The sequence below is a fragment of the Monodon monoceros genome, unplaced genomic scaffold (genome assembly GCF_005190385.1).
Source record: "Monodon monoceros isolate NGI ecotype Baffin Bay Population unplaced genomic scaffold, NGI_Narwhal_1 Super_Scaffold_22, whole genome shotgun sequence".
NCBI classification, from domain to species: domain Eukaryota; kingdom Metazoa; phylum Chordata; class Mammalia; order Artiodactyla; family Monodontidae; genus Monodon; species Monodon monoceros.
Genome location: NW_021703779.1, coordinates 73,200,219 through 73,215,095, shown reverse-complemented (window position 1 = coordinate 73,215,095; position 14,877 = coordinate 73,200,219). Strand labels below are relative to the sequence as shown.

Here is a 14,877-nt window from a genome sequence, read left to right as displayed (position 1 = left end):
TAAATGCAATAGATTTCTGTATATTAATTTTGTTTCCTACAAATTTACTGAATTTTTTTTTTAGCTCTAATAGTTTTGGGTGGTATCTTTAGAGTGTTCTCTATATAGTATCACATCATTTACAAACAGTGAGTTTTTACTTCCCTTCCAATTTGGGTTCCTTTTATTTATTTTTTCTTATCTGATTGCTGTGGCTAGAACGATCTTGAATAAAAGTGGCAAGAGTGGGTATCTTTGTCTTGTTCCTGACCTTAGATGAAGTGTTATGAGCTTTTCACCATTGTGTACTCTGTTGGATGTAGGTCTGTAATATATGGCCTTTATTATGTTGAGATATCTTCCCTCTATACTAATATTATTAAGAGTTTTTAATCATAAATGGATGTTGGATTTTATCAAAAGCTTTTTCTGCATCTATTGAGATGATTTTTATCTTTTGTTTTGCTAATGTGGTGTATTATGTTGACTGAGTTTCAGATATTGAGCCATCCTTGTATCCCTGTAATAAATTCCACTTGATCATGGTATATGATCTTTTTAATCAATTGCTGATTCAGTTTGCTAATATTTTGTTGAGAATTTTTGCATCTATGTTCAACAGTGATATTGGCCTCTAATTTTATTTTTTGTGGTGTCTTTGTCTGATTTTGGTATAAGTGTGACGTTGGCTTCATGGAATTAGTTCGGAAGCATTCCTTCCTTTTCAATATTTTGGAATAGTTTGAGAATGATAGGCATTCACTCTTCTTTAAATGTATGGTAGAATTCACCTGTGAAGCCATCTGGTACTGGACTTCTATTTGTTGGGAGTTTTTCTATTATTAATTTGATTTCCTTACTGGTCATATTTTCTATTTATTTCAGAGTCAATCCTGGGAGATTGTACATTTCTAGAAATTTTTCCATTTCTTCTAGGTTGTCCATTTTATTGGCATGTAATTGTTTGAGGTAAACTCTTAGGATCCTTTGTATTTCTGTGGTACTGGTTTAAATTCTCCTTTTTCATTGTTGATTTTATTTAGTTGGGTCTTCTCTCTTTTTTTCTTCATGGGTCTGCCTAAAGATTTAACAATGTTGTTTACATTTTAACAGAACCAACTCTTAGTTTCCTTGATCTTTACTATTTTTGTCTCTATATCCTTTACTTCTGCTCTGATCTTTATTATTTCTTTCTTTCTACTAACTTTGGGGTTTTTTTCTAGTTCCTTTATGTGTAAGGTTAAGTTGTTTAAGATTTTTCTTCTTTCCAGGAATGGACTTATATCACTATAAACAACCCTCTTAGAATTGCTTTTGTTTTCCATAGATTTTGATTTTTTTTTCCATTTCCATTTGTCTCCAGGTATTTTTAATTTCTTCTTTGATTTCTTAGTGACACATTGATTGTTCAGTAGCATATTGTGTAGCCTCCACATTTTTGTGTTTTTGCAGTTCATTTCATTATGGCTGATTTCTAGTCTCATAACGTTGTGGTGGGAAAAGATGCTTGATATGATTTCAACCTTGCTAAATTTATTGGGACTTGTTTGTGGCCCAGCATGTGATCTATCCTGGAAAGTGTTCCATGTGCACTTGAAAAGAATGTTATTCTGCAGGTTTTGGATGTCATGTTCTATGTATGTATCTTTTAATTCCATCTGATCTAATGTGTCATTTAAGGCCAATGTTTCCTTATTGATTTTTGTCTGAGTGATAGATCCACTGTTGTAAATGGGGTGTAAATGTCACTTACTATTATTTTGTTACTGTAAATTTCTCCCTTTATGTTTGATAGTATTTGCTATGTATTTGGGTGCTCTTATATTGAGTTCACATATATTTATAATTGTTATATCTACTTGTTGGATTGATCCTTTTATAATTATGTAATGCCCTTCTTTCTCTTGCTACAGTCTTTGTTTTAAAGTCTGTGTTGTCTGATATAAGTATTGCTACCCCAGCTTTCTTCATTTCCATCTGCATGAACTACCTTTTCCCATTCTCTCAGTTTCAGTCTGTATGTGTCTTTAGATCTGAAGTGAGTCTCTTATAAGCAGCATATGTATGAGTCTTGTTTTTTAATCAATATAACCAAACCTGTTTCTCTTGGTTGGAATATTTATTCCATTTACATTTAAAGTAATTATTGATAGATGTGTACTTACTGTCATTTTGTTTTCTGATTGTTTTTGAAGTTCTCTTTTGTTCCTTTCTTACCTTTTGCTCTCTTCCCTTGTGATTTGATGACTATCTTTAATGTTATATTTGAACACTTTCTCCTTTTTTGTGTGTATCTATTATAGGTTTTTGGTTTGTCTTTACCATGTGCTTCATATATTAAGTGGATGATCTCTTAAGTTCAAACAGATTCTAACAACCCTGCATTTTATTCTCCATCCTTCACAGGTAATGTTTTTGATGTCATATTTTACTTTTTTTTTTGTTTTGTATATCACTTAACTACTTATTGTGGATATAGATGATTTTACTACTTTTATCTTTTAACCTTACTACCAGCTTTTAAGTGGTTGATCTACTACCTTTCCTGTATGTTTGCCTTTACCAATGAGACATTTCCTTTCATAATTTTTATATTTCTAGTTGTGGTCTTTTCCACTTAAAGGAGTTCTTTTAACATTTCTTGCAAAGCAGTTTTAGTGGTGCTGAACTCTTTAGTTTTTGCTTGTCTGTAAAACTATCTCTCCTTCAAATATGAACGACAGCCTTACCAGATTGTTTATTCTTGGTTGTAGGGTTTTGCCATTAATCACTTTCATCATGCCAGTCATTTCTGACCTGCAAAGTTTCTGCTGATAAGGGTCTGATTGTTTTATGGAAGTTCCCTTCAAAGTAACCAGCTGCTTGCATATTACTGTTTTTAAGATTTTCTCTTTATTTTTTGTCATTTTAATTATAATTTGTCTTGGTGTGGATCTGTTTGGTTTCACCTTGTCTGGAACTATCTGTGCTTCCTGGACCTGGATGTCCATTTCCTTTCCCACGGTAGGGAAGTTTTCAGCTATTACTTATTCAAATAAATTCTCTGTCCTCTCTTCTCCTCCTGCCCCCCCCAGCATGCTGATGTTAGAATGCTTGATGTTGTCCCAGATGTCTTCTAAACTGTTCTCATTTTTTAAAATTATTTTCCTTTTTTCTGTTCAGCTTGAGTGATTTCCACTACTCTGTCTTCCATTTTGCCAATGCATTCCTCTGTATCATCTAATCTACTATTGATCCCTTCTAGTGCATTTTTTATTTAGGTTATTGTATTCTTCATTTCTGTTTAGTTCTTCTTTATATTTTCTAACTATTTGTAAAGCTTCTCACTGTGATCATCTATTCTTCTCCTGACTTCATTGAGCATCTTTATGATTATTAAGTTGAACTCTTTATTGGGTAGATTGCTTGTTTCCACTTTGCTATGTTTTTCTTCTGTGGTTTTGTCTTGTTTCTCTGTTTGGAACACATTCCTCTGTCTCCTCACTTTGCCTAATTTTCTATGTATATTTCTATGTATTAAGTAGGTTGGTTACATTTCCTGATTTTGGAAAATTGGCCTTTTATAGGAGACGTCCTATGGGGCACAGCAGCATAAACCTTCTGGTTGGCAGAGCTATGTGCTCTAGGAGTGACTTCTGTGTGGGCTGCATGAGCCCTTCTGTTGTGATGGGTTCAACTACTATGGGCACACTGGTAGGTGAGGTTAGTCACCAGCCCATTTGGCTGCCAGGCCTTTCCTTGTGCAATGGCTTCAAGCTCATGGGTGTGTAGGGCTGGGCTGGCTGCACTGCTCAGGCAGTCCCAGGGATTGTGCCAGCCCACTGGTGGGAGGGTGGTTCTCAGCATGGCTGGATCCTGAGTTTTCTTATCTACTGTGTCTCCATTATTTTTACTTTTTGCTGTTGCTGCTTTTGCTTTTTATTGCTTTTCTTTTACTTGATACCTGATTACACAAGAAGTATTTTAAGTACAAGCAAAATCATCAATATCCCAGGTCACTAATATTCATAGGCCAGTCTATGTCTTTAATTGGTGTATTTAGACCAATCATATTAAAGTGATGATGATAGTTGGATAGGTAGCTATCATATTTGTTACTGTTTTCTATTCATGTCCTTTTTTTTTAAGTCTTGTCTTCCACTCTTTTGATTCTTTCTCTGGTGTTAACTGACCATTTTATATGACTCATTTTTCTCTCCTCTTTTATCATGTTAATTATACTTATTTTTCTAAAAAAATTAAGTGATTCCCATGGAGTTTGTAATATACATTTTACAACTTATTTAAATCTGCTTTCAAATAACACTAAGCCATTTCATGGGTAGTGAAGTTACCTTATATCAGAGTATTTCCAATTCCTCCCTCCTGTCCTTTATAATATCACTGTCATTTATATCACTTATTCACTTATCCATAAAGTATAATTACCCAATATACCATTGTTATTGTTATTTGGAACAGTTTATTTGTTCGATTAAGAGTATATATATATATATACACACACACACACACACACACACACACACACACATATAATTTACCTTAATTTATTCCTTCTCTAACTCTCATCCTTTCTTTCTGTAGATCCAACTTTCTGACCTATACCATTTTCCTTCTCTCTGAAGACTTTCTTTTAACATTTTTTACAGGGCAGATCTGGTGGTATGGTAACAAATTCCTTTAACTTTTGTTCATCTGAGGAAGTCTTTATTTCCTCACTTTTAAAGGAAAATTTCACTGGATACAAAATTCTAGGTTGGTGGAATTTTTTCTTTCATCACCAACAATTTCACACCACTCTATTCTTCAATGCCTGGTTTCTGAAAGTAAGTCTAAAGTAATTCTTCTCTTTGTTCCTGTACATGTAAGGAGTTTTTTTTTCTTTCTCTCTGTCTTCCTTCGAGATTTTTTTCTTTTTGATTTTCCATTTTGACTATAATATGCATAGCAGTAGATTTGTTAATATGTATCTTTCTTAGTGTTTTGTAAGCTTTCTGGGTCTGTAGTTTGGAATCTCTCATTAATTTGGGAAAATTTTCGGCCATTGTTACTTCAAATAGTTCTTCTCTTCCTTCCCCCCAATCTTGTCCTTCTAGTATTTCCATTACATGTGTGCTACACCTTTTGTAATTGCCACACAGTTCTTGGATATGCTGTTATGTTTTCTTTTTCATTCATTTTTGCTTTGTTTTTTCAGTTTGAGAAGTTTCTTTTGACATGTCTCCAAGTTTCCTAATCCTTGCCTTGACCCTGGCCAGTCTACTGATGAGCCCATCTTAGGCATTTTTCATTTTATTGGAGTATTTTTGATTTTCAGTATTTCCTTTTGATGCTTAGATTTTCCCTTTCTCTGCTTAAAATTTCCATGAATACTTTTGTTTTCCACTTTTTCCATTCTCTTAGTATATTAATCATAGTTATTTAAAATTCCTAGTCTGATAATTCTAAAATATCTGCTATGTGTAATTCTGGTACTGTCACTTGCTTTTTCTCTTCATACTGTGTTTTTTGCCTTTTACATGCCTTGCAATTTTCTTGTTTAAAGCCAGAAATTGTGTATTGGGTAAAGGGAAGTGACATAAACAGACCTTTATTGGGAAATTTTATGTTTATTGGCAAGGAGTTAGACTGTTTACTGTTTGCTGTAGTTGTCATATTAGCAGCTATATTTTCCTATCTTCCCTGTTGTCTTTGTTTTTACCTACAGGCTTTCTGAGGCATTCTGTTCTTTCAGTTGTAACACCCTGTTATTAGGCAGAGCCCTAATGTGTAGAGAGAAGAAATGGTCTATAATCCTATGATCAAGTCTCAGTCTCCTAGTGAGACTGTGTCCTTCGGCTGTGACTTTCACAAGTTCTTTTCTGCCTTTTTGCCCTCTTAGGTGAGACAGGAAGGCTAGAGGGGACTAGAGTTGAGTATTTCTCTTTCCCCACATGAAAAACTAAAGGGGCTGGAGTTTTGTATCTCTATTCCCTCGCATCAATGGCTACAGGGTACTGGAGTTTACTGTATCCCTTCCCCCAAGTCAGGCTGTGGTGAAACCAAATAGTTTAAGCTCTGGTAAAGTAGTTTCCTTTGAGGATGGGCCTCTGTTAAGGAGGACAGAACATTCTGGACATATTTTGAAATGGTTATTTTTTTCTCTCCTCTTCTAGAAGCATGAGGACAACTTTCTCAAGTCTTCATCCTGAGAACTTCATAGGGTTCTGGAGGTAAAACTCATGAAACTGTAGGGACCCCCTAAGTGTGGGCCCCCAGGAGTCTTCATCTCTCAAGCTAGATTCACTCTGAATCTTCAGAAATAACTCAATTACTCTTTAAATACTTCTACCAGGCTCTAGCTCTGGCTTCTGCTCCCTATAATCTGTGATTCTCTGTATCTGCCAATCTATCCAGTTTGGGGGTTAACTGTACCCCGTGTACTCAATCTCCGATGGATTTAAAAGAGCTATTGATTTTCAGACTGTCCACTTTTTTCTTGTTGTGAGGACAAGAATGACAACTTATAAGCTCTTTACATGTCAGACCAGAAACAAGAAGTCCTCTAAGTTTCCCCTCTTTATGACATAAGTCTGTCTTAATCAGTTGGTTTTGATTTATAATATTTACAACTTTTCTGACATTCATTTTATTTGTCTTTGCTTAACATTACATTTTTTATGAGACATTTCACCCTTTAGATTATAATCTCCTTAAAGGATGACACCATAACTTATTTTATATGCTTAATAACTGATGAATTTTATTAAGATTTAGGACATCATGTTAAAATATCTCAGAATTCCTCTGTTGCCTTAATCCTAGTGGGGGAATGAAAGTCTCAGAGAAAGGAATAATGGAATTCTTCTCCCAGATTTTCTGTCTGTAAGAAAAGTAAGATTTTAGCTAAGCAAGATATATAAGGCCTGCTTTCCTACAGAAAGATTTCTGAGTCTTTGAAGCTCCTAAAAACATTATCTAAACCTGAATTTGTATAATTCAGCTGTAGTTTGACTACTGAGTAATAAGTACTTACTATATGCAAGTCACTGCTAACAGTTTTTCCTTAATTATTTTTAGCTTTCTTAATAACCTTAATGCCTAGGTGTACTTTTATTCCTATTTTTCAGTTGTGGAAACTGAGACTTGGAAAAGTTATCTGACTTCTCCAGAGCCAGACAGTGATACAGAATTCAAAAGATGTGGAATTCAAACCCAAGTTTATGTGACTATAGCCAGAATTCTTAACTACTCTCTTACATAGCCTCCTGTGTACCTCTACTCTGCTATACGGCCACTCAATATATCTCTGTTCTAAAAACCTCACCCTTTCAAATGAATTCCTCTTTATCTACCTTCCTAACTTCAAATTGTTAAACCTTATCGAAGAGAAATAAACCATCCCTGGTATTGCAAGTTGTCCAGTGGGTCTTGGGTGGTATTTTTCTTACACACCAAATTTGGGGAGTACAGTATACATACTATTGGCCAGCAGCTGGTTCTGCTGCAGTGGATTGAGGGTAGGAGCTCCTCCAAGGCCTGGCTGGCCAGCCAGGGCTGCATGAGCAATTCCATGTTGGGGTCCAGGAGCAGCAAGAGGAGACTGCATCTTATCCTTATCCCAGGAAGAGTCACTTCCACCTGAAAAACATTCATATAAACAGATTGCAAGTTAACAACTTTCTATGAGAAGGATTTTTAAACTCCCTTTTTAGGGTTGTAATTATTAATATTACTATATAGATAATTATTATTAAACATAAGTGACTCATTTTTATGATGGTTTCAAAAACTTTCAATAGCCTTGGATTTAAGCTGACTCTGGGAAGACTAAACAGCTTTCACTAGTAATATAGGCTCACTTGCCTTACAGGTAGTCTAAAAAATCTGGAAGCATAATGAATAACTTTTGAAAGCATTTATATGTTGAAGGCCTTTAACTGAACACTACTGCCTCTCCTTCCAACCCTCTAACATACGTGTGCTATATCTAAATGAAAAGCAGTTGCTATTCACGCAAAAAGAACATATTCATAAGAGCATGATGACATGCAAAAATATGTGGTAAGATACAAAATGATCAGTTATTTTGTTTTCAGATCCAGCCCTCAAAAAGTTAATCTCTTCATACACAGCAGGCTTTTATACAAAATAAGATGGATAAAACATAAAACCACAGCTCTTAATTTGAAATTGTGCTTTACTTTGATCATCCATGCTAGAGAGTGAAGTAAAGTATGCATAAATGCAGACTACTATACTATATCATCATAATAATCTACAGTGGCATAGCTATTTCATCTGGCACTTAGCATACTGTGGGGCAGAACCATTGCTTAAAAGCATGTAGGAAACAACCACAAAATTATTTCCAGGTCATCTTTTTAAGAAGAATACTTTAAAAAGAGGGGTAGGGGTTGAATTCCAATCCCTGCAGTAGCACACATTCTGGCTTTAGAAAACAAAATGGTTGTGTGGGCAGCCCCATCTATTCACTTGATGTATTTCATTAATTCAGAGATCAGTGGTTCTGTTCTTATTCCCATGCTGGAATTGTGACATTAGCATCTCCACATGGCTGACTCTATCCCATCTGATTGCCAAAACATTGACCCTGTTTTGTAGAGAGATTTAGGCCTGGGGATCTTGGGCATTCTGTAAAATATGTGCACTTACTGTCTTAAGATAAAAGTAGAAAGAAATCAAGGTGCTCATATTCCTAACATTCAACATTGTAAATTTTTTCACTTCTTTGAGTTCCCTCCTAGGCTTTGTTCATATATATACTCATTTATACATTATAAACATCTCTGCCATGTTGCTTCAGGTATCAGATTTACAAAGTGTAATGGCTACATAGCAGTCTACTGAGTTAATGTACTATAATTTATTAAACATTGGATTATACGTTTGTTTCAAATTTGTCATTATTATAAATTTACTGTAATAAAAACATTCATTTGAATATTTCCTTAGACTCAATCAATTCCCTAGAGAGTGATTTCTGGGTCAAAGAGGTTGCATGTTTTTAGTTATAAAATAGAGTATTTACCTAGTTTATACTATTGCTTTCAAGTATCACATTTGCAAAATCAGTTTTTAGAGTTGTAGACTTTTTAGGGAAATATTTTCAAGGCAAAATGGTGTTCTACCTGAGGATTTAAAATTTATTTAAGCAAACTGCTAGAATCTCTGGGAGGTTTTTATTTGTTTGTTTGCTTTGGTTTATTAACCTTTTTACCCATTCATCTGCTCTTATCCCACTTCTTGGAATCAATCCCCTCTGCTGGACACTTTCAAGTCGTCTTGTGGCCAAAGTCAATTTGTAATCCAAAAGTGGGAGACTTGGCCAATTTCCAATTAGACAAGTTTCAGACAAGGAAACACTAGATTCTCCATCAGCATATATAAAGTCCGAGGAGTACTTGGCCATACTTATAAAAACAAAGTTTTTCCAATCAAATGGGGAAGAAATAAGTAGCTAATTGTTCAGTTTCTGCTTTAAGCCATTCAGTTAACATGCATGGAAGCTTAAAGATAGGCAATTTAGTTGAATTGATAGATTGGCTTAATGGACCAGAAATCATTCCCTTGATCATGTTGAGGTTTGGTGTGTTTATTGAAAACATGCAACACTCTTATGATTACACCAGTTGTTCCCTCTTTTCATCCAGATGTTTGCTGTTGTTTAGTCACTGCCTAAGAGCAGGGAGGTATTTTATGGTTGGTGCATTGACATAATTTAGTATTCACAAATTTGAAATTCCAATTAAAATCAATATGACGTTGTTATGCCGTAATGAAAAAGAATGACGGAGGGGGATGAGGGGAGTATCTTAATAAATGATGAAAGTAACCACATTGCAACACTGAGAATTCTTTATAGTAACATTGGGCCCATAAACATGATTAATACCAGAAAATGCAAAATTTTGGAAGATCAATTGCTGAGCAACAACAGAAACACTTCATCATTTTAGCACTACGTCTAAGATATGAATTATCTCACCATTACAGAACTGTAATTTGTAAAATGATGAGCAACACATTGACAAATAAAGATACATTTAGAAGACACTAAATTATACCATTGATATTAACATGGTATTGCACCATCACAGCAGCAACAGCATGAAACAATATTAGAGCTGAGATTATGTCAATATTTATTTTATAAATTGAAAATCCTTTAGTCAATTTTCAATAACAAATGGTACATTAGATATTGTCTAATGTTTTATATATTACATATTCCAAATAACTTGAATATAAATGATTTTTAAACTGCATTAAAGGATTCCAGGTGTTTTTTTGTCTGCTTTTATGAGAACTTTAGATGAACTTTTTCCAACAATTCTCATCTTTTTAACTACTGGGTTAAAAATGATACAAGGAAGCTGGTTACCAGCTGTGCCCATCTTCACTAAGTATAAATATATGAAATTATCCTGCATTCTTAAGGCAACTATATATGAAGTGAGTGACAAAGGAGTATGGGACATCCTTGATATTTGCATAGGAAGCTCTGGACACATTTTTGTCTTTTGACCTAAACTACTTACCATTTTAAAGTCTATACAAATTGACTTATAACTCAGTATGGAGGCTTTGGAAGACCCAAACTTTACATTTCCCTATGCCCTTGTGCCAATCTGTAATAACATCTACTCCACTTAAAGCTGCACTTAAAGCTAAAAAATTGTTTTTACCAATGTAATCTAGAGTCAACCTTTTTCTACCACTATGTGAAGGGCACATCCTGAGCTCCCTTATACCATGTGAGGACATAGCAAAAATATGGTTGTCTGTGAACCAAGAAGTGGGTCCTCACCAGATACTAAATCAACCATCATCTTGATCTTGGTCTTCTAACTTCCATAACTGTGAGAAATAAATTCCCTGTTGTTTACAAGCCACCCATCTATGGAATTTCTGTTATAGCAGACCAAATGGACTAAGACACCATGGAGTGGGTAGATTAAACAACAAAAATTAATTTTCTCACAGTTCTGGAGGCTAGAAGTCCACGATCAAGGTGTCAACAGATTTGGTTTCTTCCAAGGCCTCTCTTCTTGGGTTGCAGAGAAAACAATTCTATTTACAAGTGCATGAAAAAGAATAATATGGCTAGAAGTAAATTTGACCAAGGAAATGGAAGACCTATACACTGAAAACTATAATACACTGATGAAAGAAATTGAAGAAGACACAAATAAATGGAAAGATATTCTGTGCTTATGGATTGGAAGAATTCATACTGTTAAAATATCAATATTACTCAAAGCAATCTACAGATGCAATGCATTCCCTCTCAAAATCAATGACTTTTTTCACAGAAATAGAACAAAAAGATCCTAAAATTTCTATGGATACAAAAAAGACCCTGAATAGCTGAAGCAATCTTGAGAAAGAACAAAGTTGGGGGCATCATGCTCCCTGATTTCAAACTATATTACAAAGCTACAATAATCAAAAAATATGGTATTGGCATAAAAGCAGACACATAGATGAATGGAACAGAATCAAGAGTGTAGAAATAATCCCATGCACATGGTCAATTAATGTATGACAAAGGAGACATGAATACACAATGGGGAAAGGACAATCTCTTCAATAAATAGCGCTGAGAAAACTGGACAGCCATATTCAAAAGAATAAAACTAGACTACCATCTTACAGTTTACACACAAATTAACTCAAGATGGATTAAAGACATGAATATGAGACCTGAAACCATAAAACTTCTAGGAGGAAACATAGGCAGTAACACTTTGACATTTGTCTTGGAAATGATTATTTGGATCTGACCCCAAAAGCAAAGGCAACAAAAGCAAAAATAAACAAGTGGAACTTTATCAAACTAAAAAGCTTCTGCACAACAAACAAAACATCAAAAAATGAAAAAGCAACCTACTGAATGGAAAAAAATTGCAAATCATATATAAGTATTTAATATCCAAAAATACAAAGAACTCATAAAACTCAACCTCAAAGAAACAAAAAACTGGATTAAGAAATGACCAGAGGACATGAATAGACATTTTTCAAAAGAAGATATACAGATGACCAATAGGCACATGAAAAGATGCTCAACTTCACTATTTATCAGGGAAATGCAAATCACAACCACAATGTGATATCACCTCAAACCTGTCAGAAAAGCTGTTCTTAAAAAGACATCAAATAACAAATGTTGGCAAGGATGTAGAGAAAAGACAACTGTCATGTCCTGTTGGTAGGAATGTAAATTGGTCCAGCCAGTATGGATAACAGTACGGATGTTCCTCAAAAAATTAAAAATAGAATTACCATATGATTCAGCAATTCCTCTTCTGGGTATTTATCTGAAGAAAACAAAAACGCTAATTTGAAAAGATATATGTGCCTCTTTGTTCATTGCAGCTTTATTTACAATAGCCAAGATATGGAAACAATCTTAGTGTCCATTGATAGATTAATGGACAAAGAAGATTGGTATACAAATACGATGGAAGACTAGACAGAAAAAAGAATGAAGTCTTGCCATCTGTGACAACATGGATGGATCTAGATGGTATTATGTCATGCGGAAGGAGATAAATACCATATAATTTCACTTATATATGGAATCTAAAAGGCAACAACAACAACAAAAAAAAACGAACAACAAAATAAAACAAAGCAAAAGTCATGTATACAGAGAACAGATTGGTGGTTGCCAGACAGGATGGGGGGTGGGCGGGGCAGGCAAAATGGACAAAGGGGTTCAAGATGTACAAATTTCCAGTTATAAAATAAATTAGTCATGAGGATGTGATGTACAGCATGGTGACTACAGTTAATAATATTTTATTGCATATTTGAAAGTTGTTAAGAGAGTAAAAGTTCTCATCACAAAGAAATAAATTTTTAAACTTTGAATGGTGATGGATGGTAACTAGACTTATTGTGGTGATCATTTAGCAGTGTATACAAATCATTATGCTGTACACCTGAAACTAATATAATGTTACATGTCAATTATTCCTCAATTTTAAAAAAGTGGCAATATATGAATGGAAAGCTAGGAGTATGTGTGCAGATCTGCTACAATCTACATACTTTGTTATTATGCTTTTATTTGGTTTTCTTATATGCATTCACAAAAGTGAACATTTTGCAACTTTCTAGATTGGTCCAGATAGGTAATGTAAAATATGCACTGTCTCTGGAGTTTCAACTGATATTTATAGAAAATAGATAACAAGTATCCATTCAAAAATGTTGAAGAGGTCTCTAAACAAGCTTGTCTTCTATTTGATTTGAAATGTTGCCTATAGGAACAACCACATCCTAAGGCTATAGGCTAGGAGTTTCAAGTTTCCTCAGAGGTAAAAATGGCAGTTTGTTGATGGATCTCTAGGGCTACACTCTCCAGTATAGTAGCCAGTCTTCACATGTGGTTATTTAAATTTTAATTTTAATATGGTAAAATGGAATAAAATTAAAAATTCAGCTCCTCAGTTGCACTAAACACGTTTCAAGTGTTCAAAAGCTACATATGGCTAGAGACTATCATATTGGGAGATACAGATATTGATCATTTCCTTCACTGTAGAAAGTTATATTAGATAGTGTTGTTCTAGAGTATAAGGAGTCAGCAGTTTGTTTGTGTAAAACAACTTAATACACAGAGGTATCTACAGCATCTTCAGTATCCAATTTATCCAATATTCATATCCAATACTAAATTGACCCTTATTCAATGAAAAATATCTAGTCCCTTTACTCTCTATATCTGGTAGTTGCATAATTTAATTGTTTTAACTGGAACGTTTTGAGTTCCCAATATGTGTCAGATGCCATTCTCAGGCACTGAGAAAACAGAGATAACAGAGCCCTTGTCCTCAAAGATCTCTATCTAATAAGTATCATTGACATCTCTATCTCTTCACTCCCTGCTAAAGTGACTGAGTCTCTGGAATTGACCTTGCATTTGTTTCATTTCCATTCCCACTGCCACCACCTTCATTTGGACCCTCGCTACTCTATCACTTATCTCAAGAGTCTCTTAACTGACTTTCCTACTTGAAGATCCTTTTGGATCTTCTTCTCCAAGTGACCCTTGTCACTGCTGCCAAAATAAGCTATCAAAAACCAAAATAAAGAAGGTGGAGTTTCAGGAAGGATAATTAGAAAAGTAGAGGGAAAACAGCAGAGCAGTATCCAGAAAGCAAGAAAGGAATACCTTGGTTCCATGACCACCAAGTTTACATACAATGAACACTAGTACAGAAGAGTGAGTATGGACAGGCATGCTCTATAGCTGTTGTATCAATGTATCAGCATCACTCTAATTAGGAAAATAAAACAACTTTACACTTTTATCATTATCATCATCACCACTCTAAAGGATATGAAGTCAAGCCCAAAAGTTTATATCTGGAATTAATGGAAAATTATTGCTTAAAAGTATATTTAATAATTACAAATTAAGTAGTCATTTCAGGCTTACCCAAATAAATTGCCCCTGACTCATACATCATTCTAAGAATTAGGCTGACATGTTTCAGTAAGTAAATGTAAAACTCAAGCAAAGTCCCAGTACATTTGTTTCTAAATTAAAATGCTACAAGATGTATATATTCCCTGTGTGCCACTTTAGAGCACAGTAGCTAAAACCTGAACATCACATTATTGAGTTTCAAAGATTAATTCAGATATATAGGGAATTAAGTCACATGTAATGAAGTCACAGTTCTCACCTGTACGACCCGCTGAGTGTGATGACAGGGTCACAGAAACTCTTGCAAACTGTTAGTCTGTATAACTTGAAAAAGACTCTGGTTAAAAGGAATTTTGCTGAAGACAGGAAGAAAATGGGGTTTTGTCTGCTAATATTTTTTAATTCTAAATGATAAACTTATCTTAATTATTGATACTCTCCTGTGAACCCCACAG

At 34.5% G+C, this 14,877-nt stretch overlaps 1 protein-coding gene across 2 annotated transcripts in view; it reads right to left on the bottom strand.

Moving 5' to 3' along the window:
* Nucleotides 1–14,877, bottom strand: part of DACH2 (dachshund family transcription factor 2) — a 632,729-nt gene that overhangs the window by 161,588 nt on the left and 456,264 nt on the right. For both annotated transcript variants that reach the window (XM_029240658.1, XM_029240659.1), the window contains one exon: nt 7,441–7,599. In XM_029240658.1, coding sequence (XP_029096491.1) covers nt 7,441–7,599 — 159 coding nt within the window. The remainder of the gene's footprint in view (nt 1–7,440; nt 7,600–14,877) is intronic.